General features: G+C 45.5%; 1 protein-coding gene across 4 annotated transcripts; it reads left to right on the top strand.

Annotated features, from left to right (window-relative positions):
- Window positions 1–24,195, top strand: KIF7 (kinesin family member 7). 4 transcript variants are annotated; one of them, XM_083586234.1, is made up of 19 exons: window positions 1–499; window positions 1,772–2,160; window positions 3,315–3,515; window positions 4,024–4,441; window positions 4,979–5,516; window positions 6,513–6,656; window positions 7,513–7,710; window positions 8,770–8,963; window positions 10,501–10,613; window positions 11,869–12,021; window positions 14,798–15,000; window positions 15,140–15,337; window positions 16,463–16,588; window positions 17,226–17,402; window positions 18,975–19,190; window positions 19,877–20,083; window positions 21,548–21,746; window positions 21,849–21,995; window positions 23,457–24,195. In XM_083586234.1, the coding sequence occupies exons 2-19, from the start codon at window positions 1,833–1,835 to the stop codon at window positions 23,831–23,833; spliced, it is 4,137 nt and encodes a 1,378-aa protein (XP_083442360.1). In that variant the 5' UTR covers window positions 1–499; window positions 1,772–1,832; the 3' UTR covers window positions 23,834–24,195. The 4 variants fall into 4 exon arrangements, with proteins under 4 accessions (XP_083442360.1, XP_083442361.1, XP_083442362.1 ...); XM_083586235.1 differs by having other exon boundaries at window positions 401–499; window positions 1,764–2,160; XM_083586236.1 differs by having other exon boundaries at window positions 480–543.
- The last annotated feature ends 1 nt before the right edge of the window (window position 24,196 follows it).

Here is a 24,196-nt window from a genome sequence, read left to right on the forward strand (position 1 = left end):
TGAAGATCTCGAACTATATATCCTTGATCTTCCTGTGCGTGACATTTATTCTGTCTGTGGCGTTTCTTCCTGTGCTTGCAAAATGTTATGTCTTATCTTCTGCAAAGCATGTATTGACTGATTTTATTTTATTTTTAACTATTTCTGGTGCGTGGGTCGTTGGACTTCTGTGGGTTGCAAACATCCACACAACATAGCATCCTCTGGAGAGAAAAACAAAACCACACAGGGAGCACCAGCTGCCCTGGCAGGGCCTGAAACGAGGCCTCCTCGACGGCGCCCTGAGGAGAAAGAAGGCGGCGGCGGCGGCGGCGGCGGCGGCTCCTCCTCCCTCATTTTTAAAAGCCACATCTCCCGCCGCCGCCGCCTCCTTCTCCTCTCCAAAAGCCTCCCTCACTTGACGGCTCCCTCGCCAAGGAAAGAGGCGGAGCCGCCTGCCGACGCCATTTCTCCGCGCCGGCCTAGTCGGGCCCGCCCAGCGCCGACGCCTCGACTCTGGGTAGGTATCGCCGCGCCAAGGCTCAAAAGGAGGCGGCGGCGGCGGCGGCGGCGAGGTGAGGTGGGAAAGTGCACAGCGCTTCGTCAGCGGCTTCCCTGGGAAGGGTGCCTCTGAGCATGTGCAGGGAGTTCGCGGTGTCCCGCTCCCTCGGGCTTGATGTGCTCAAGGCTTATTTCCCTGCAGGGGGCATGGAGCCGTTTGTCCCGCCGCATCTCCCATGCAGGTCCCCCCCTTCTTAATTTCCTCGACCCTGGCTGTCTCCCACTCCAAAAAAAAAAAACAAAAAACAAAAACCCTCAACGCCCCCCTTTTTTGCTTATGCGATCTGTGCCCACCCCACATTTTCTCGTGGGGTGCTCAGGGGTGACTCCAGCTAGCCCCACGCCTGATGCTTCTCTTTGGGAAAGTCTTTGGGATTTTTGGGCCAAGTTATTCGGAAAAAGTTACGCCTATAATTTCTACGTGCTCTGCTGCTAGTGCAACTTTTTCATAGGGCAATTAAAGTTGCCACTTATTATTATTCATTTATTGTGTTTCTAGCCCACCTTTTTTCTCTCCAAATGAGGCATAGGTTGTTCCTGCCCCCTCATTTAGTCCCCACAACAACCCTGCGAGGTAGGTTAGGCAGACTGTCCCAAGTTCAGCCGCGAAGCGGCTGCATGGGAACTTGAACCCTGGTCTCCTAGGGTCCTAGTATGACACACTAACCATTACATCACACTGACTGTAATGCCTTCCTTTAAAAACAGGTGCTGAGCTGCAGGTGGGCAAAGCTGGGGTAAGGGAGAAGGGTTAAAATGATGAAATTTATTTAAAAACCTGTTAGATTTCTTTGAAACTGGCTGCTGTTTATGGGTGCTTTCAAGCTGTCACTATTTTCAGATTCAATCACGTACCAGCCAATTTAGGTTGCGCAATTTTAGTTGATTGAGAGGTCTTGACATTTTGCAGTAGGAAAAGTGACAGGAAGATGCACTTGCTTTGATGCAATGTTATTCAACCAGTTTCTGGGAATAGCAAGTGGGGAGATTTCTGTTGCATTTTTGGCCACTCAGAACATGGTTCTGGACTATTTAAGTCTTCGGCCTGATCCAGCAGGGCTCGTTTTATATTCTGTATTGTATTTGTATTGTTAACTGTTTTGGAAACTTTAGCTGAAAGGTGACCTAGATATCCAAAAATACATAACATATGCCTTAACCAGTACTTTATTTTATTTTTGCTTGTGCTCTCTACTCTAACTTGGCTTTTCCTCTTTTCATAGCATGTCAGGCATAGAGATGACGCTCCTACTTGGTTTTCAGATGTCCTGACTCTTCATTTGCTACTAGCCATGGGTCTGAAAGCCAAACTCCAACCACCAACTGTGGAGGTTCCTGTCAGGGTGGCTGTACGCATTCGACCTTTACTTCCCAAGGAACGACTGCATGGGCACCAAACTTGCCTACAAGGTGACCCGGAGACTAAGGAAGTTACTCTTGGGCGCAGCCGCCATTTCCACTTTGACACAGTCTTCACCGAATCCTCGGACCAGGAGTCTGTGTATGCTGCTTGTGTACAGCCACTGGTGGAAGCTTTCTTTGAAGGTTTCAATGTTACTGTGTTTGCCTATGGACAGACAGGCTCAGGGAAGACCTACACCATTGGAGAAGCTAGTGTCTGTGAGTTCCATCTTTTGCATGAATAGCATGTCCTGCATTCTTCTTTCCTCTCTACCCAGGGTACATGTAGCCCTATTACTTTTTATTGTAAAGGCAGGGACTGTATTGTATGTAAGCCACTCTTTAAACAAATAAGATAAACCATAGCCTGCATCTGAGCAAGTGGACTGTAGTTCACAAAAGGATCCAGCCTCAAGGGCCTGATTTCATAGGTGGGTGGAGCTGCCCATCTGTCAATCACTTGATGACACAGTGGTGGCAAGTGACTGCGTGCTTTCAAGTAATGAAGTTGAGACTTTAAAGCACCCAGTGTAGCCGATTTACTCTCTCCAAAAATGTGAAGCCGATTTAAATGTTTTGAGGAAATTTTTCAATCAGGTTTCTAAAAAAAGCTTTTGTAAGAATGATTCACTCCAAGGGAGCTAAGAGGGTAAACTTTGGAGGAAGCTTGGTTCCTTGACACCCATACCACTGTGCCACTAGCGCTATTATATGTGTGTTTGTGGCAAGTGGGCTAATAAAGTACAGTCGTACCTTTGAAGTCAAACAGAATCCGTTCCGGAAGTCCGTTTGTCTTCCAAAATGTTTGGAAACCAAAACGCAGCTTCTGATTGGCTGCAGGAAGCCCCGTCGGACTTTTGGCTTCTGAAAATTTTTCAGAAACAAACACTCACTTCCGGGTTTTGATCGTTCGGGAGCCAATTTGTTCAGGAGCCAAGGCGTTTGAGATCCAAGGTATGACTGTACTTTGTGGGTTAGTAACTTTTGTGGATTCCTTTTGCAAGGCTGCTGTACAGTCTCAGGTGGGGACAGAAACATTTTTCAGCTTCATGCCTTACTTGAGACAACTGGGGACTCTTGGATAATCAGTGTAATATCTGCTGGGATTTGGCTGTCTGGTTTATTGAATAGATGTGTGTCCCCTTAAAGTGTGTGGGACACACTTTAACGAGTGGATTGCTAAATTCATGCTGAACTGTTATTGAAACCTGTGTTCTGCCAGCAAAGTTGCCTTCTGAATCAGTTTGGTTAAAAGCAAACAATAACCACCTTCGGTATAATAACTTTCTTCCTGGTGATTAAATTAGTTCCCCACACATCCATTACAGCCTGCAATTTCCTCCCAACAAATGTGTTTTCTTTGTTGCTTCCAGCTTCCATCAATGAGGATGAGCAGGGCATAATCCCACGAGCCATGGCTGAAGCCTTCAAGATCATGGATGAGAATGACTTGCTGGATTACACGGTCCGCATTTCTTATCTAGAAGTGTATAAGGAGGAGTTTCGGGACCTGCTGCAGGTGGAGACAGCTAGCAAGGACATACAGATCCGGGAAGATGACAAGGGCAATATTGGTAAAAACGAACAAACTGTTGCTGCTATTGCTCCCTGCATCTTTAAAAGCCTGACTTCTCGTTGTAGTTGGAATTGCTCCTTTTCCTTGCCATTCCTAGTTGGCAAATCGAGCAGGTAGCACTTTGGTTTGCCTGGTCTGCATTTTGTGGATTTAACAATCTAGCACTTCCCTTTTTACCTCTTCTCCAAAACTGGAGTTTAGTTCCCTCTAGCTTCCCTGGTATGGCTGAAAACTAGGCTTGTACAGGCTTCTTGCCCCAGGATTTACCTCTTGAATCATACATTATTTCAGGATTTGACTCCCTGTACACAGTGACCTTGCTGTGCCGTTATTAGCCCGAGTTATTGCTTTCATTACTTAATTAATTAAATGGGTTTTACGTAGCCTCTTGTTGCTCAGCTGTTTAACTCACCTTGATGCTTTCATCAGCTGGGGCAGAAAAGCTTCATCAGCTGGAGCTCCCTTTAGCTCTTGGTTTTCCCTCTTTGCTATCCCTCTTGTTGCAGTGCTGCATGGGGTGAAGGAGACCGAAGTGGAAGGCCTGGACGAAGTCCTGAGCCTACTGGAAATGGGCAACATGGCCAAGCACACTGGGGCCACCCACATCAACAGAAAGTCAAGCCGCTCGCACTCCATCTTCACCGTGACCATGGAGCAGCGCCGCAGTGCTGGGCGTCTTACTCGCCTCACCCTTCAAGAAAAGGTCTTGGTTCCAGCCTCTGGCCAGGTTCTTTCCTCCAAATTTCACTTTGTGGATCTGGCAGGCTCTGAGCGGGTGGTGAAGACGGGGAACACTGGGGAGAGGCTCAAGGAGAGCATCCAGATCAACAGCAGTCTTCTGGCTCTGGGCAATGTAATTAGCGCATTAGGAGACCCCCGCCGGAAAGGCAGCCACATTCCTTACCGGGATTCCAAAATTACCAGGTAAGTAGTATGCTGTTCTTTTTATCCACAGTGGCCTGCATTAGGGCACAGTCCTGTGTGTCTTTCTTGAGCAGTTTGCTCATGTCTTGACTGTGCCGTCTTTCCACTTGGGGGGGTTCTTCTCTTTCTGTGTTTCCTAACTTGGACTTGCCGCTTGGAATCTCTGCTAGTTTTGTCCCGATTGCTGCTTCTGAGGCAGGCTCAGTAGTCGGAATGTTCAATTTTATTGTCCTCCTTGTCTGTTCAGCTTCAGCCTTGCTAATGGATGTACAGTGGTACCTTGGTTCTCAAACTTAATCCATTCAGGGAGTCCATTCAGCTCCTGAAACCATTCGAAAACCAAGGTGCAGCTTCCGACTGGCTGCAGGAGCTTCCTGCACTCAATCAGAAGCCACGTTGGACATTTGGCTTCCAAAAAATGTTTGCGAACCGGAACACTTACTTCCGGGTTTGCGGCGTTCGGGAGCCTATTTGTTCGGGAGCCAAGCCGTTTGACAACTAAGGTACCACTGTACTGATTCCTGTCATATTCTTCAGGATCCTGAAAGATTCTCTTGGTGGGAATGCCAAGACCGTGATGATTGCCTGCCTCAGCCCTTCCTCCTCTGACTTTGACGAAAGCTTGACCACGCTGAATTATGCCAACCGTGCACAGAATATCAAGAACAGGGCGGTGGTGAACTGCTGCAAGGAGACGGAGCACATGGAGCAGCTGCAGCTGCAGATAAAGAGCCTGCAGAGGGCGCTAGAGCAGCGACACCGCTCCGAGACACGTATCATCAACCGTTCCGAAGCTCCCATCAAGCGGTCTTCGCAGGATAATGCCACCCGCTTGCATGCAGAGTGCAGCCGCTACAGGACCTGTACGGACGCCGCGTACCAGCTCTTCATGGAATTGCAAGGGGAAGGCAATCTGACTGTGGACCAGATCCTGCGGGTGAAGGAGTGGTTGTGTGCTGTGGAGAGCGAGAGGAGCGAGCTGAGCTCAGCCTCTGGCTTAGACAGTGGCATTGAGAGCACTTCAGTGGAAGATCAAAACCATAAGGCGGCAGGTTCCAAGCCAACTAAGTCTCAGGTACTATTATTCTCTGCTATTATTTTTTCAGATTTCTTAGCCACAAGGGTGAGCCACAACCATTTTTTAAAATCCCATTTTTTTAAAAAAAACAACAACACACACCTTAAAATAGATTACAATCAAGAAAGTAAAGTAGGTTCTAAATATTTATTACAAAGAAAGGATAGTACTGTGGGCAAGAATGCGCAGGTCCTTTGGGGGGGGGGTTTCGTATGGGAGATGAGATTCTTCTGCAAAGGTTGTCAGCTGGTCATGTAGTTGTCTTAATCTGGACCCCTTTTAGGGTATACAAAGATGCCAGATCCAGGACAGACTTCAGTACAATTTGTTGACATTGCCAATGAAGAGTGATGCTTAGTGGTAGAGCACTCTGTTCTCCTTTACGTTGGCAGATGTGGCAGTAGGTGTGTAGGGCCTCAGTGATGGACTGGATGGGAGCCCATAAACTGATCCTCAATGGGGATACGACTGAGGCACCGATGGTGGGTAGATCCTTTAACCGGATAGGTGGGCTTCAACCAGTCCTGTTTGGGGTTGCACTCTCCCTAAAGGAGCAAATGCACAGTTTTGGAGATACTTCTGGATCTATGACTGTTCCTGGAGGCACAAATGGCCTTGGTGGCACAGAATTCTTTCCATCAGTTGTGGCTGGTGGCTCAGCTGCAACCCTCTCTGGACATGGATAGGATACCTTCTGTTGTCTACATTCTAGTAACCTCTAGGTTAGATTACAGCAATGCATTATGCACATGCATGCCTTTGAAGATAGGCCAGAAACTATTGCAGAGTTCAGTGGCCAGATTGTTGGCTGGAAGTAGGAGGTTTGATCATATAACACCGATCTATGTAACATATAACACCAATCATGTAACCCTGACAATGGTGGCTGCCTTCTAACTTCCTGATTCAATTCCAAGTGCTGTTTTTGACCTATAAAACCTCAGGACTCCAGTACCTTAGGTAGCAAGTGTCACCCTCCTTTCCCTTTGGCAGAAGGAAGAAGACCACATGGAAGGATCTGAAGCTGTGAGAGAAGAACACATGGCAAGGTTGGAGAGGCAGGTGGAGCGTTTAGAGGAGGAGAATCGGGATTTTCTAGCCGCCCTTGAGGATGCCATGGAACAGTACAAGCTGCAGGTATCACTTAGGCCATGTGCAGACTTCCTCTCTTGTGGGCACAATGGTGATCTTCAGACAGAGAAATCCATATTTGCAGCCAGATTCTTCTTGTCCTCCCTTTTACTTTCATTAAGGTTTCGTGCTCTCTTCTTTCCTTCACTCCACTAGGAAGACAATTGGTTCATCTTTTGAAAATGAGTCCACACCAGCATTTTTACAGGTCACCTTTCCAACCTTTGAGTTTCGGGATTTTTGCTTGCAGTCTTCGTTCAGCTAAGCTGTCACTGGATGGGGTACCCAGCAGTATCTGCTGGGCTCTTAATACATGGAAGAGTCCATCTCCTATCATCTTGCGTATTGTTACTCTAAGGTAAAGGGATGTGGGTGGCGCTGTGGGTTAAACCACAGAGCCTAGGACTTGTTGATCAGAAGGTTGGCGGTTCGAATCCCCGCGATGGGGTGAGCTCCCATTGCTCGGTCCCTGCTCCTGCCAACCTAGTAGTTCGAAAGCACGTCAAAGTGCAAGTAGATAAATAGGTACCGCTCCGGCGGGAAGGTAAACGGCGTTTCTGTGTGCTGCTCTGGTTCGCCAGAAGCGGCTTAGTCATGCTGGCCACATGACCCGGAAGCTGTACGCCGGCTCCCTTGGCCAATAAAGCGAGATGAGCGCCGCAACCCCAGAGTCGGCCACGATTGGACCTAGTGGTCAGGGGTCCCTTTACCTTTACTCTAAGGTAGGTCTATCCAGATGCTGTTAGAATCCAGCCTAGCCAGCAGCCCGGGATGATGAGAGCTGCAGTTCAACATCTTCTGGAGGGCACCACATTGACTACCCTGTGAGGCAACCAAAACTTGTTTCCCCCTTCCCCCACAGAGTGACAAGCTGCAGGAGCAACATGACATCATCTGCAAACTACAAACATACCTGCAGACAGAGATGCCCAGACTTGGTGTTCCTGAATTGCTGCAGAACGTCTTCTTGGTACAGCTTGACCAGAGGCCTCACACAGCTCCTGTGGATGTTGCCCAGTCTCACCACCGGCTTAGGCTTGCCCGTGATAAGCACAGCAAGGTTTGTGAGCTGCCCTGGGGTATTCTATCATGATACATTGAGCTTTGCTTCCTCATGAGTGTTGTCGAGAAATGACCTATTTCACCTTCCCCCAGCCCATCAATTTAAGCAAGCTGGATGTCCTGGAGATTTGAATTTAAAGTGGTGAGTGATGTAAATATCATATTGCTTTTATTCGAGGTGAGGCAGAGAAGACAACGTAGACTTTGTGTGTAGGAAATATTTCTGATGCAATATTTTTGGGAGAGCTTTTCCTTCATTACTTTTCTTCTCTCAACAACTTTTTGTGTAAAATTGGGAGGTGCTTCCTCACACAGTTTTAGCATAACTCTGGAGTGAGTGGGAGGAGCCACCCAGTATATCATTTGTCCACCCACTGAAAAGAATTAACAGCACAGTAAGTCTAATGTAAGACCACGCTGTAGTCTAAACCACTGAGCCTCTTGGGTTTGCTGATCTGAAGGTTGGAAGTTTGAATCCCCACGACGGGCTGAGCTCCCGTTGCTCTATCCCAGCTCCTGCCAGCCTAGCAGTTCGAAAGCACACCAGTGCAAGTAGATAAATAAGTACTGCTGTGGCAGGAAGGTAAACAGCGTTTCCATGCGCTCTGGTTTCCGTCATGGTGTCCCGTTGCGCCAGAAGCGGTTTAGTCATGCTGGCCACATGACTCGGAAAGCTGTGGACAAACGCCGGCTCCCTCGACCTGAAAGTGAGGTGAGCGCCACAACCCCAAAGTCACCTTTGATTGGACTTAACCACCCAGGGGTCCTTTACCTTTTACTTTTTTGCCTAGAAATATTAAGAAGCTATTTGCGGATCACAGGTATTTTGTGTGTACTTTTACTGGATATATCTGCCACAATTGCATCTTCAGGTAAGGGAGTGTCGGGGGTAGAAAACGGGTTAGATAATCTGGTGAACCTGTTACTCTTTCAGACTTCCTTGAAGGAGTTAGAGCTAAGGATTTGAAGTTTCCCCTTCAGAGGACAAATAATTTCAGGGTGCAGGCAACACGTCAGGGGTATTTCACTTAGTATTCCTTTCTCTCTCTCTGAACAGCTGTGCAGTGCCCCAATCCTCAATGGTAAGAACTTGTTGGTGTACCGCCAAAGACTGCCTTGTGGCTTGGTGAGCAGCTTGGAGGCTAACAATACGATACAAACACAGGAGATTGACAGGACTCCAGAGCAGGCAGCGGAGCCATCTGTGGAGAAGGGAGACCGTGAACAGATAAGGTCCCTTTACCGACGCAGGTGAGTGAAAAGCCTGATGCTGGACTTACAGACCCACCTACTTCGCATAACTCTGGTTCAGTCTCTAGCATCTCCACCTGGCTATCTCTTCCTGAGACTTTGGAGCAGTGTTTCCCAAACTTGGGTCCCCAGTGGTTTTTGGACTACCAACTCCCATCATCCCTAGCTAGCAGGGCCAGTGGTCAGGGATGATGGGAATTGTAGTTCATTGCTAGGAGATGCGATGAGGTTGAGGGAACGTTCTTTCTTATGTGTTGGACCTGTAAAAGGGTAAAAGAGTTTGGGGAAATAATCCATAATGAATTGGAAATAATTCATAATGAGTTGGGGGAAAATGTTTAAATATACTTTCTGGGGGAAAAAACCAGAGTTCTTTTTTTCAGATGGAAATTCCCAGGTGTCAAAAAAGGTTATTTATGTATGCCACTACTGCAGCCCCCAAAGGGAAAATGAGTGAGGTCCCAACTAAAGAAGAATGGCAACTTGGAATATGCGCAGCTTGCAGACTTAACATATAGAATAAGAGAACAAAAAAGAACATATGTTTAGAGAAGATTGGAAAATGTTTCTTGAATATATGGGGGGGAATTGTGTACACATGAAAATGTTGGCAGCATTAAGATAAATTCAACCACGTAAATAAGTTATGATGGATGTAATAATAGACTACTGAATGGTTTAAGTTTGTAAAATATGCAGGGATTTATGATATGAAAAATGAACTATGGAAAGAGAAGAAGGGAAGTCATTGATATTTTAAGGATGTTTAAATGAGTATTCTAAATTGTAAAACAGAATTTAATAAATATAAATATATATAAAAGAAATGTAGTTCAAAAAGCTGGAGACCCAAGTTTGGGAAACACTGTTTGGGAGGGATACTGCTTGTGTGGGGTACCTTGCCTTTCTGCCGGACTCAGCGACTTACTTGTATCAGTGTCTGAAATTGGAATGTCTGAGGCCCACCTCTTGCAAACACCCAGCTAACACAAGTGGGAGAATATTTTATGCATGAACTGCCCTTAACAATATAGGGGAATGTGGCTGACTCGCTGAGCAGGCGTGCAGATGCTGCCAGCTTGGAACAGGGCAGTTCAGATGATAAAATAGAACATTAGCCCTGTTGCAGAAAGGATGTTGCTCTGTGCACAAAATCTTCTATTTCTTGTTGAAATATATATTAAAAAATGTCCAGTGGCTCCTTAGAGACCAACTAAGTTTGTTCTTGGTATAAGCTTTTGTATGCATGCACACGAAAGCTTATACCAAGAACAAACTTAGTTGGTCTCTAAGGTGCCACTTGACAATTTTTATATATATGCTACCTACCTGATTCTATTTCTTGTGTGATCCCTTAACTTTTATTCATCAAAGGTGATGAATTCCATACAATGAAGGAGAAACTGACTGAAATGCCACCAGCTTTACTTCTGTCTGGACTCAGGGTGGGGTGTGTGCTTTATAATTTCAACTTTTCTTTCCCGCATTGCTTATGCAAGCCCTCTGGATAAAGTGACCAATTTGGTTGCCATTCTAGAAATGGGATCTACAGCTGCAGCCAGGAGGAGGTTTCGGACAAGAGAAGCAGCAGACAATGGAATAAGAGCAATCCAGCCCTGATCCAGGAGGAGCCTCCAGAACCCTCGAGAGGTAAGAGGAGATTCGGTTGCCACTCTCAAAACTCTTATGTGGAGCCAGTGTAGTGTAGTGGTTAAGAGCGGTAGTCTCGTGATCTGGTGAACCGGGTTCGCGTCTCCACTCCTCCACATGCAGCTGCTGGGTGACCTTGGGCTAGTCACACTTCTCTGAAGTCTCTCAGCCTCACTCACCCCACAGAGTGTTTGTTGTGGGGGAGGAAGGGAAAGGAGAATGTGAGCCGCTTTGAGACCCCTTCGGGTAGTGATAAAGCGGGATATCAAATCCAAACTCCTCCTCCTCCTCTTCTTCTTCTTCTTCGTCGTCTTCTTCTTCTTCTGATAGCAATATAAAACCAGGACACCCTGGATGTTTCAAGCTGTACCTGGAGTAAGCAACTCTTTGTTGTTATTATTATTTTTATTAAATTCAATTTTACACTATACATTTGACTTCAAAAATTAATCATAATCATCAACATTTAGGATTCCCTGAATCCTTAGACTTCCCTCCACCTTTTCATGGTTTCCAATATGAAACTTTTTCTGCTGCGTCATATATTTTCTCAATTTTTCTTAAAATAATCCCTATTTACCTTAGTTTTCTATACATTGCAAGTGTTACTCAAATCTTGCCAAAGTTTTTAGTTGTTTACAGTGTTCTCTTAAGGAAATTGTAAAATTTTCCCATTCTACCTGGTTTCTGATTTTCCCTGTAATTTTTGCCATTTCGGCGTAGTCCATCATCTTCATCAACCATTCGTCTCTGGTCGGGACTTTATCTTCTTTCCATCTCTGGGCCAGTAGTATCAGTACTGCTGTCGTTGCATGCATAAATGATAGTTTCTGCCCCTTTGGTATCTCTGCATATAAAATTCCTAGTAAAAAATGCTTCTTTCCCCCCACAAACATTATTTTAAACATTTCTCATTATATATCCTTTCCCAGAAAGCTTTGTTATTTTGCACATCCACCACATATGGTAGAACATGCCTTCCTTCTCCAGTATACATTTGAAGCAGTTCTATACATTTTTGCTGATTTTGTGGATTTTAAATACCAGCGATACATCATTTTCATATAGTCCCCTTCAACGAACAGCATGCTGTAAATTTTAAGTCCTTCCTTCATAACTTTTCCCAATATGAAAATGGAATATTATGCCCAATATCTCTTTTAGGCAACTCTTGCCTTGGTGCCTTCTGTCCCTTCACCTATATGGATTGGATTCTTGCCAGGGCACTTCTATATTTTGCTTCTTTTTTCCACAGAGGACTGCAGGAGACCAGAGCTGAGCAGCCTTGGAGAAGGCTTTTCAGGGAAGGATTCAGAGTGGCGGCTGCTTCAAGCCCACCAGAAGATCCGTGAATTGGCAATCAACATCCGCATGAAGGAAGACCTGATTGTGGAACTCATCAAGACAGGTGAGGAGCACTCTTAAGTAGAGATGTAGCTTGGGTGATTGACTTGAGGATAGGGGAGTTTTGGGGCTCTGCCTGGCCAACCCCGGGGCCTCAGGAAACTGCTGCATCTTAGCATCCCAGCAGAGACCCTTTTTTCCTGTGTCCTCCATATTTTTATTTACTTTGAAAGCATTTCCCCCTTTATATCGTCTCAGAACAACTGGAAGGGGCAGTGCTATATTTGATTAAAGATATATATATATATAAATCTTGTTGTTTTTTTAAAAAAAGATTTTTATGAAGGTTTTACAAAAAGAAGAAAGTTACAGAATAAAAAAGAAAAAAGAAAAAAAAGGAAAGGAAAAAGGAAAGGAAAGGGGGAAAAAAGGAAAGGAAAAATACAAAAAGTACAAAAATACATAGGGGGAAAAAATACAAAGTACAGAAAAAATAAATAGAAAATAGTTAAAAACAAATCAATCTTTTCATATCTTAAATTTCGTTTACTTATTTCCCCGACCTCCTCACACCTCCCTTTTTTGTATTCCCGTTCACATGGTTAATTCAGCAAATCCTTACCCTCTTTCTTTTCATCTTAATTCTATATCTCAACATATTATAACTTTATATTTTCATCCAATATCAATACATTTTTACATATTCTTGTTAACCTTGTTGCTAAGGCCGCTTAATTTCAATCCAACATCATTTTAACATTCATTAATTTTACAGTGTTTCTGCAAATAGTCTTTAAATTTCTTCCAATCTTCTTCCACCGACTCTTCTCCCTGGTCTCGGATTCTGCCAGTCATTTCCGCCAGTTCCATATAGTCTATCACTTTCATCTGCCATTCTTCCAGGGTGGGTAAATCTTGTGTCTTCCAATACTTTGCGATGAGTATTCTTGCTGCTGTCGTAGTGTACATAAAGAAAGTTCTATCCTTCTTTGGCACCAATTGGCCGACCATGCCCAGGAGAAAGGCCTCTGGTTTCTTCAGGAAGGTATATTTAAATACCTTTTTCATTTAATTATATATCATCTCCCAGAAAGCCTTAATCCTTGGGCACGTCCACCAAAGGTGAAAGAATGTACCTTCATTTTCTTTACATTTCCAACATTTATTATCGGGCAAATGATAGATTTTTGCAAGCTTGACTGGTGTCATGTACCACCTGTATATCATTTTCATAATATTCTCTCTTAAGGCATTGCATGCCGTAAATTTCATACCTGTGGTCCACAACTGTTCCCAGTCAGCAAACATAATGTTATGTCCAACGTCTTGTGCCCATTTAATCATAGCAGATTTAACCGTTTCATCCTGAGTATTCCATTTCAACAGCAAGTTATACATTCTTGAAAGTATCTTAGTTTTGGGATCTAACAGTTCTGTTTCCAATTTTGATTTTTCCACCTGGAAGCCAATTTTTTTGTCCAAATTGTAAGCCTCCCTTATTTGATAATAGTGAAGCCAGTCTCGCACTTTATCTTTTAATTTCTCAAAACTCTGCAATTTCAATTTGTCTCCTTCTTGTTCCAGAATTTCCCAATATTTTGGCCATTTGGCCTCCATATTGAGCTTTTTCTGAGCCTTCGCTTCCATCGGTGACAACCACCTTGGGGTTTTATTTTCAAGTAGGTCCTTATAAAAGATATATATATATAAATCTTGGTTGTATGTCTTGAGGAAAAGCATTCACCTCTCTCCAAGCTGAATGAGAGCCAATTGGCAGTCTTCTGCCGTGTGTATGTGTACAGCACATAAAGCCAGAAAGGAATTGCTTCGGTTTTCTTTCAAGAGTAGTAGCTGTATTGTTTTGTGTTCCCAAAATAAATTCAGCCTCTGTATACTTACTTAAGAGCCTCTCCATCAAACCCAGAGGGACTAACTTCTGAACAGGCTTGCAATGAACTGGAAATTCTTATCTGAGGTATTCTTAGTGAAAATTGAAGCAAGACAAGGTGTGGTTTTTTTTTTTTGTGTGTGTGTGTCAATATTTTATACATGAAAAGTGGTGCGCAAGTTTTTAAAATACTCTGGTTTTATCCAGAACACTTTTGCCTCTGGCTCTGCCCCTTCCAGCATGCAGCCCCCATAAGAAAAAAAAAGGTTGCCCACCCCCTGTGGTAAAGGGATAATTAATTATTATCTGTGTCATGCTGCAATAACAAATATTTACTGCCATTCAGCCTTCTTATTCCTTTCTTTTCCTGTTCCCCAGCACAACGTCTGCTTGTCCTCTCTTTTTTCTGGTCTAATTTTAATTTCTATTATTCCCTTTTTAAAAAATTGATTTTTATTGGTTTAGCAAAATTAATCTCACAATTAATAAAATTAAATTATAAAATAAAAGGTGATTCTTCTGAATCATAGGACATCTCTCCTCCCCTCCCCTCCGTGGGTCCTTTGTATAGCTTAATCAACTGCATATTATAGTTCATCCAAATTACAATCCTCCAAAGTATCCAAAGTCTTTGTAACATTGCAAGAGTTATTCCTTCTCTCTTATTCCCATCCTGGCTTACAGTTACTATTACATCCTTACCAAACACTGAGCTGACAAGACTGCTGCTGTCATGTCTTCCTCTTCCTAATTGCTAGTGGAAGAAGAGACTGAAGTCTGTCTTGGAGTGTCTTGATTTTGACCTGCAATTGATCTCCATGAAGTCCCCCTCCTTAAAATGATGTTCTTTTTGCTGCTCCATTCCCCCCCCCCCCCACTGACTCCCCCCCAAAGACCACCCCAGGTGCCAGACTGGCCTTTTGTGGTGATGCCAAGTGTCTGTGTCTTTCAGGGAAGCATGCGCAGACGATGAACAAGCAGTATTGTCAGAAAATCCGCGACTTGGAGCAGGAAGCAGAGCTGGTGCGAGTGGAATTAAACGATGGCCAAAGGCAGCTTTGGGAGCTGGAGGGCAAGGAGCCCCGAAACCCCGCAGAGAAGCGGAAGCTCCAGGAATACCGTACCAAAGTGGCAGCAGCTCAGAGCAAGGCAAAGGTGAGCCCCGGAGCACTACTTATATTGGGGAGTGGGGTGGCAGAGTGCCAGGGTGTCTCAAAAAGGCCTCTTCCATTTTGAGAGCCTCGTTTCAGCCCCTGGCATTAGCTGTCCTGCCTTATTGTCCATCCTGCAACAGATTCTGCAAGAGAAGAAGCAAGCGACGGAGAAGCTGGCCTCTCTCTCCGCTCAGAACGAGAAGCGCTTGCAGGAGCTGGAGAGGAACGTGCAGCTGATGCGGCAGCAACAGGGGCAGCTGCAGAGGCGGCTGCGGGAGGAGGTGGACCAGAAGCGGCGCTTGGAGACAGAGATGCACAAAGGGCAGCACCGTGTCAAGGTAGGGGTGGCTGGGCTTCAGTGCCAAGGCCAAAGAGTATTCAGGAGCAGCGATGGCCCTAGCTGTTCACAGAATTGTAGAGTCGGAAGGGACCCTTTTAAAGAGAACTACACTGGTTGCTGGCATATTCTACCTCAGGTTAAAGAGGCTAGTTTTAACCTTGAAAGCCCTTCAAGGCTTTGGGATCCAGGGCCCCCTTGTATCAACCTGTGGGAGAATAACATTTTCCACTGAGGCTCCTCTGACTGCCACAACCAGTAATCAAGCAGGTGGAAACAAGAGAGGGCTCCTTCATTGGCCATGTAATCCATTCATTTGGTACCCATAAAAGGTAATATAAAGGTAAGGTAAAGGACCACCTGGACGGTTATGTCCAGTCAAAGGCACCTGTGGGGTGCGGCGATCATCTCGCTTCAGGCTGAGGGAGCCGGTGTTTGTCTACAGACAGCTTTCCAGGTCATGTGGCCAGCATGATGAAACCGCTACTGGCACACAGAGGACCGTGATGAGTTCCAGAGGGCACAGAAACGCTGTTTACCTTCCTGCTGCAGCGGTACTTATTTATCTACCTGCACTGGTGTGCTTTCGAACTGCTTGGTTGGCAGAAGCTGGGACAGAGCAATGGGAGCTTACCCTGTCACGCAGATTTGAACTGCTGACCTTCCAACTGGCAAGCCCAAGAGGCTCAGTGGTCTAGACCACAGCTCCACCTGCGTCCCATTTGGTACCCAATTATAATTTGGTACCCATGTTATCTTTGTCACCAGGTTAAGACTTTTTTTTTATTCTCGGGGGCATTTTAAATCAATTGAAGTTCTAGTTTTAATGGAGACGAACCGGGCTTTTTCTGGCACCTCTTTTTCTAGAAAAACAGCACTGGAGAACAATATACATAATAAATATAACTACCTGGAACTGAGTTACCCATTTGGCTTTCTGAATATGTTTTGATGTTATGGAGTCTTTAGAAGGTGGTCTGTTGTTTGGTATTGCATCTTAATTGCATAGTTGCATTTTGTGCCATGAGCCCCCCGGTATATGTTGCTATGAAGGGTTGTGCATAGAAATGCCTTTAAATAAATGATACCTTGCGGGTCTGAGAATTTCCCCTCCACTCACCTTCAGGAGTTGGAGCTGCAGCATGAGCAGCACCAGAAGATCTTGCGCATCAAGACCGAGGAGATAGCAGCATTCCAAAGGAAGCGCAGGAGTGGCAGCAACGACTCCATGATCAGTTTAGAACAGCAGCAGGTAATGGGGCAAGGGCTGACGTGCCTTTCATCTTCAGCAGCTTGAGGCTGGTGTGTGAAATGCCCTTCAAAAGGGCAGGATTGGGAGCAATAAGAGATGGTGCTTTTTGAAGAGTTAATACAGTTGTACCTTGGTTGACGAACGCCTTGCGAGTGGAACGGTTTGGCTCCCAAATGCCGCAAACCCCGGAAGTGACTGCCCTGGTTTGCGAACTATTTTTGGAAGCCGAACGTCCAATGGGGCTTCCGATTGGCTGCAGGAGCTTCCTGCAGCCAATGGAAGAAGCCCCGCTTTGGTTTGCGAACGTTTTGGAAGTCGAACATACTTCCACAATGGATTCCGTTCGACTTCCAAGGTACGACTGTATAGTAGTTAAATCATTTCCTGGGTTTACAAGTCTTGTCTTTATTTTATCCAGTTGTGTTATGTCCTGAAATTGGGGGGACATAGGAAGCTGCAGTACACTGAATCAGACCATAGCTTCATTTAGTATTGTCTACTCTGGCTGGCAGTGGCTGTTTAGGACTTCAGGCAGGAGTCCCCCTTTCCCAGCCCTTTTGGGAGATGCCAGGGATTGGACCCTCTGACAGTCTGAGTCCCTCTGACAGTCTCTCCCTCTGCCTTGCCTTCCCATCAGAAAATCGAAGAGCAGAAGAAGTGGCTGGACCTCGAGATGGAAAAAGTCCTTGAGCAACGCCGTGCCTTGGATGAGCTGGAAGACGAGCTGACCAAACGGGAAGCCATAGTGGCCAAAAAGGAAGCGCTCCTTCAGGAGAAGAATGGCCTTGAGAACAAGAGGCTCCGCTCTAGCCAGGTGAGCCCTTGGGTGTGGAAGGTGAGCTGCTCGTTGCCATTATTTTCTTTGTGGCAAGTATAACGTGATCCATGCTGAATATTTTTTCTTAGTAAACCTGGGGTGGGGGAGTACAAAAACGAAGCTTGTATTAACGAATCTGTTCATGGAGAAGGTGTAAACAAAAAGAGGAAGAAACACTTCATTGCAAAATTAAAGCTCATTGAAATATTTTTTTGGCTTGATTTACAAGTAAATATTTCTAGGATTCGAAAGCACATCAAAGTGCAAGTAGATAAATAGGTACCACTCCGGCGGGAAGGTAAACGGCGTTTCTGTGCGCTGCTCTGGTTCGCCAGAAGCGGCTTAGTCATGCTAGCCACATGACGTGGAAGCTGTACTCCGGCTCCCTTGGCCAATAAAGCGAGATGAGCGCCACAACCCCAGAGTCGTCCATGACTGGACCTAATGGTCAGGGGTCCTTTTACCTTTACCTTTTTATAGGATTGGGCTGTAATGACCAAAATATGCTGTTGGCAGAAGGAAGCTGAAGGAAGTGAGGGGTGGGGGTTGCTGCTTAGGAGAGGTGCAGTGGGGAAAGGTGGCTATATGGTGGCAGCAGTCTAGTTCACTCCCTTGGTCACTGTTTGGTGCCCACCTAGCAGAATGAGGCCTGTGCAGAGACTCCTCGCCATTACAGTGTATAGCGGCTGCTGGGGGCGAGACCTGAGGAGAGAGTTCCTCCTTGGTTTTCGCCTTTCACAACTCATTCCACTTGAGGAGGGGGGGAAGACACAGAATTCTCACCTGAAATCTGCATGAAGGCAGAAAATTGCCTGAGGGTTGAAGGGAGGTGACCCTCCCTCTTAGGATAAATAAATAGGGTCCTCCTTCGGGTACAGGAGACTCGATCAATGCTAGCTGTCATCCTCCCTTCAAGAAGATACAGTGGGACCTCGGTTTAAGTACTGTGGTACCTCTGGTTATGTACTTAATTCGTTCCAGAGGTCTGTTCTTAACCTGAAACTGTTCTTAACCTGAAGCACCACTTTAGCTAATGGGGCCTCCTGCTGCGCCGCCGCTGCACGATTTCTGTTCTCATCCTGAAGCAAAGTTCTTAACCCGAGGTACTATTTCTGGGTTAGCGGAGTCTGTAACCTGAAGCGTCTGTAACCTGAGGTACCACTGTACTGTTTACAAACGATTCGGTCTATGAATTCTGCAAAACTGGAAGTAGTGTCCCGGTTTGCGAACTTCACCTCGGTCTAAGAACGGAATCCGAACGGTGGAAGGGCACCAGCAGCGGGAGGCCTCATTAGGGAAAGCGCACCTCAGTTTAAGAACTGCTTCGGTTTAAGAGGTACCACTGTAATTGTTTTATTCTGTGCCAAGATGTGTCCCCTCTTTTCCCTTATAGTTGCTATGCTATTCCTTCTTTGAATAGGGTTAGCTCTGTTAGCTCCCTCCCCTGAGGAATTAAAACTAAGTGATGTTTGGTAAACTGCAAGGACATAAGCTGCAACTGGCGGACTTGCAACCCTAAGGATCTCTCCTCACCCCCCCCCCCCCATTCCTCGATTCTTTCTGGCTTAGGCCCTGAATGATGACATCATGCGGGTGTCCAGCCGCCTGGAGTACCTGGAAAAGGAACTGACGCAGAAGAATGGGCAGCTTTGCCACAGCAGCACGCATGATCAACAACAGATCCGGCAAGAAATTAACAACTTACGGCAAGAGAAGGACCAGTTGCTCAAACAAAGGCTGGAGATAGACAACAAGCTTCGCCAGGGCACCTTGCTGTCCCCAGAGGTTAATTGGCAGCTTTTCTTGTTGCAAGTATAGTTGATATACTAGAGATGATTTGTTTCTTTTTCTGTGATTTGTAGGTTCTTATTATAAACATTCTAGACAGGTATATTTCAGAGGGAACTTTCTCTTAAAGTGCTTTGAAAATGACCTGTGTGCATCTTCGTTTATTCATTAATTTATGCTGTGCAGTTCCTCTCATCTTTAAACAAGGGTGCGATTGCCATGAGTGCAGAACACAACTGCTCGCTAAGGTGGAAGAAATGAGCCTCCGTGGAGTGCAGGAGTCTTAAGACTAGGTCATTAGTGGAACTGGGACATGACACCCTGGGTTCATTTGGGAGGAAGTGTGGGATGTAAGTTTAATAAAATGAAAATATATCTGGTGTCTTGACTCTTGGGGCACTGTGTCCATGAGTGCCATCCTATTTCTTTCCTAGATGCTAAATTTTAAACTCAGGTCCCTGCTTGGCCAAGGACTTGAGCAAAAAGGCTTCGAGCAAATTATGATCAGCCTTTGTACGCAAAGTGGGAGTCACACTAAAACTATATTTCAGGTTTATGAGAGCAGCTAAATGTGGGGACTGGGAACCTCTCTGCCCAGCCGAACTAAACGTTATTAGCTGCAAAGCAACTAAAGTTATCCTTTCCCTCTCAGTAGTTTTCTTGCTTTCTTCCTCTCCATTCAGGAGGAACGGATCCTTTTCCAGCTAGATGAAGCCATTGAGGCTCTAGATGCTGCCATTGAATACAAAAACGAGTCAATCACTTGCCGGCAACGTGTTTTGCGGTCCTCAGCCAGTCTCCTATCCCAATGCGAGATGAATCTGATGGCCAAACTCAGCTACCTCTCATCCTCCGAGACCCGGGCACTGCTTTGCAAGTATTTTGATAAGGCAGGTGTCGAATTGTGGCTCTGCTCTGTGGAGCAATGCACTGTCCAATATGAGCACATCAGAGGCCCAGGCCCTTACCCAGGGGTGCAAAACTTTTAGTCAAGCTTAGGTCTGTCTCAGTGGTTTTCCTGGTTCTTAAAATATAATAAATATAATACCTTTATTGTCAATGTACAACCTGTGTACAATGAAATTAACCGAGCCTCCTTCCCCCCTCCCCACAAACACTCAATCTCATTGTGTGCTTGTCGCACAACACACCAACCCAGAAAGTCAGTTGCACTATATTATTTTCCATTCAGCAGCCTAACAGCCCATGGATAGAAACTGTTTTTTAGCCTGTTGGTACAACTGATTATACTTCTATATCTCTTGCCCGAGGGTAGAAGATTAAAGAGGTGCTGGCCGGGGTGTGAATCGCCTGAGAATTTTTCTCTCTCCTAAGGCATCGATCCCTTGCAATGTCATCTAGTGGGCTCAGGGGACAGCCCATGATATCATGTGCTGTATTAACCACCCTCTGTAAAGACTTTCTGTCCATGGCTGTCAAGCCAACGTACCACAATGTGATACAATATGAGAGGACACTTTCTATTGTGGACTGGTAGAAGGAGTTCAATTGTTGTTTAACATTGTTCTTTCGTAAGACCCTGAGCAAATGGAGTCTCTGTTGGGCCTTTCTGACCACCTGAGTTACGTTGATTTTCCAAGTGAGGTCCTCACTAAGGTAAACTCCCAGGAATTTAAAGGAAAAGACTCTCTCCACACAACCCCCCGATATACAACGGGACTAGTTCTCCTCTCTTCCTCCGAAAGTCCAACACCATCTCCTTTGTCTTGCTAATATTTAGGTGCAAGTTTTTCTCTAGGCACCATGTAGATACTTTTTGAACCTCCCCCCGTACACTGATTCATCTCCACCTGTAATTGGACTCATTATGGTAGTATCATCTGCAAACTTAATAATTGCAGTAGATAGATCAGATGAAATATAGTCATATGTATAGTCATATGTACAGGTAGGGGCTCAGCACACATTCCTGTGGGGTGCCAGTGCTGAGCTTCAGGGAGGTAGATGTAAAAACAAGCACAATACCGTAAACCCGCATTTAGACTGCCACCATTTTGGGCAGTAGGTTGTATAGGAAGGGAGCAAGAAGGCATCCCTACACATAGAAAACTAGGATGTCGGGGGTTAGACTTCTCCTTGAAATACCCATTCTCTGTGTGAGGGGATTTTTCATTTATGTTTTGCACAGAGGAGCTTCCAACCTCCATCTGCAGTGGCTGTCCAATCCAGACCCAAGTAAAGTAGGATTACATGGCTTCCCACATTGTCACTGGGTCACCTTTTTCACCTTCATGAATCTGTCAGTGCCATACGCATACGTTGTTTCAGTTCTCTTAACAAGATGATGCCTTAGTTGCGAGAAGACCATGCAGAAAGTTTGTGTTTTTGGCCAGGTGGTGACTCTGCGAGAGGATCAACACAGGCAGCACATTGCCTTTTCCGAACTGGAGATGCAGCTGGAGGAGCAGCTGCAGCTGGTATTTTGGCTGGAAGTAGCACTGGAGCGCCAGTGCTTGGAGATGGACCGCCAGCTCACCTTGCAGCAGAAAGAGCATGAGCAGAACATTCAGCTTCTGCTCCAGCAGAGCCGGGGTAAGAAAGGGCCTTTGTAGTCATTGGCGCATCACTTGGCATGTTAAATCTCCAGTTGGACTGCGCAGCAGACTGCGTATTTAATTCCCTTCTCTCACACAGAGCACATGGAAGAGGGGCAGGCAAACAGCAGGCTTCAGTACCAAGGAAGGATCCAGGCATTGGAAAAAGAATTGGCGCATTACAAGTGGGCCAACCACGAGCTGACTCAGAAGCTGAGCATGAGCGATTTGGAGGGACAAGGCAAAGGTGAGGATAACCTCGGCTCTGGAGGCTTAAGTCTTTTTATCACTGCCACTGATGACGGTTCAGATGTGACTATTCTACACAGCAAGCCAAGCACACAGTCCCAAACATGTCTTGAAAGGCAAAGCGGTGGACTGGGTTCCTTAGAACAGGGATGAGCAACCTTTTTCATTCAGAGGGCCAAATTCCTGTGCTGAGTGGAGTCAGGCAAAAGTGGGCAGGGCATTTGGAGTAAATTTCACCTTAGCACCGTAAACTAGTTTCTGCAGACATTCTCACGTGCCCTTTTCTGCTCTCCATCCAAACGAGATACATTATCAGAATTCAAGGACACACGCCAGCCGGGCAAAAACACAGTGAAGCTGAGCCACTGTGTGGTGTGGCTTGGGAAGGCTGTATTTGGACCTTAGACCTACCCGTGCCTTAAAAGTAACAGAGGCCACCAAAATAGACTGGTGCCTGCTGCCAAAAAAAAATTTAAAACTGAAAACAGGGAAGTAGAGGTGAATGAATGGGGACCATTGTTGTTACACCTACTTGGTTACAGTTGGAAATGATAATTAGGCTTTGGAGAACAAGGGAGTTATGGACTGGAGCAGCATTTGAGGGGAAGTTGCTCAGACAGTGGCTCTAAGTGGTTGTTGTGGGCCATCAATCTTAACATGTTTTGGAACCTGCTTTGTGGAGAGATGTACACTGATGTTGGAAGGGCTGTAGCACATATGCCCAGCATGGGAAAATGCTCAGCTTTAATCTCCAGGTAGGGAAAAGGTGAAATCAACACAACCCATTTTAATATATATTTTTCCCCTTCAGCCTTGGCATTCTCAGCACTGTTATGAAAGCCATTTGCAGGGGGAAACTAGTTGAGCTCACCAGCACTGTATTTATGAAAGAGATAGGGTCCAGTCTCTCTGAAGCCACATTATCAATCTCTGCCTTCAGAAAAAAATATATGTATGCTCTTGTCTGCTCCACAGCTTTTTCTCTGAGCACGTGAACAGAGATTGCAGAGGTGGACAGACTTCAGGCTTACTTTGGGTCTTTTATTAGCTCCCAAGATCCACAATCCAGAGGCAAATGCAAAAAGACATGCACTAAATCAAAAGAATTCTAAGCCCAGGAATGGTCCCCCATTCCCTGGCACGATGATTGTCCCTGGTTAGGTCAAGCTTTCTTCGCTTAAGTATAATTTGGGTGTGTTGTTTAATGGTAGTAACAAAAAAGTGGGATTTGGAAACCCTTGCTGATCTACTTCAAATCACCCAGAGGTCTCTCCTGCAGTACCAAAGGTGGGCAGAAAGCAGGCAGTGTTGAGCTCAATGACCAAATGGCTTAATTTTACTATACTCCTGTTGGTTTTCGCTGTACATGGAATTGCCAATTTTTCCGGCCATTTTTGTTCATTACACCGCACAGACCCTAGGAAATTACTGTCTAAAATGTTCTTCTCTTCTCATATAGGTATGGAAAGAATCACTTGTGCAGCTGAGGACAGACCTGGTTCGATTAGAATACATGGTGACTTTAGTGCAAGTAGCATGTTGGATCCCGTGCAGATAGAGCTCTCTGAAAGAACCCACAGAAGCGGGGATGAACCCCGGGACCTGGTGCATGCAGCCTTGCCATCCACCTGGAGGCGGTCTTCATTATCCAGTGCCAACACCTTAGTACCGGAAGACTTTTGCCAGAAAGAGACAGACTTCTTATCCAGAGGTGGCCAGATCAAGGAAGCATCTCTGCCACTGAGCCTAGCTCCTCTGCTGAAGTCTCACATGGAGCTGTACAGGACTGGCCTGTCGTATCCAGAAATCATTGATGTCAGGAAAAACCCATTCTAGGTCCCAGCTTCTACCTGCTACTCTTGCTCAAAGCTTGAGGGGTATTGCCTACAGAACAAGTGTATTGTTACAAGTTGCTTCAAGTAGTAATTGATGGCTATGCTTAACTTAGGGTGCAAATTAGCCTTCTGTCATACACTTAGAGGGGTTTTTTGGAGGACAGAAAAGCAGTATGTCAGACTTTTTCCTCTGCAGCACCTCCCAGAGGGAAGACCACTACCTCTGGCAAAATGCCTGTCTCTGGAGAGATAGAAAAGTCAGAATATTTGCTGCTGTAGGCCTAGAGACATGTAAATAGTTTTAACTAGCCTTTTATACTGTAGCTTCTAATAAACTAGAGTAACTTTTATAAGGGCTTGAAAT

This window comes from Podarcis filfolensis (assembly GCF_964270895.1).
Source record: "Podarcis filfolensis genome assembly, chromosome: 14".
Lineage (NCBI taxonomy): Eukaryota > Metazoa > Chordata > Lepidosauria > Squamata > Lacertidae > Podarcis > Podarcis filfolensis.

Coding starts and splice junctions, on each gene's coding strand:
- KIF7 (XM_083586234.1), top strand. CDS start 1,833: ATGGGTCTGAAAGCCAAACTCCAACCACCAACTGTGGAGGTTCCTGTC. Junction 12,022..14,797: donor TGTGGAACTCATCAAGACAG/GTGAGGAGCACT, acceptor TGTGTCTTTCAG/GGAAGCATGCGCAGACGATG. Junction 15,001..15,139: donor CAGCTCAGAGCAAGGCAAAG/GTGAGCCCCGGA, acceptor ATCCTGCAACAG/ATTCTGCAAGAGAAGAAGCA.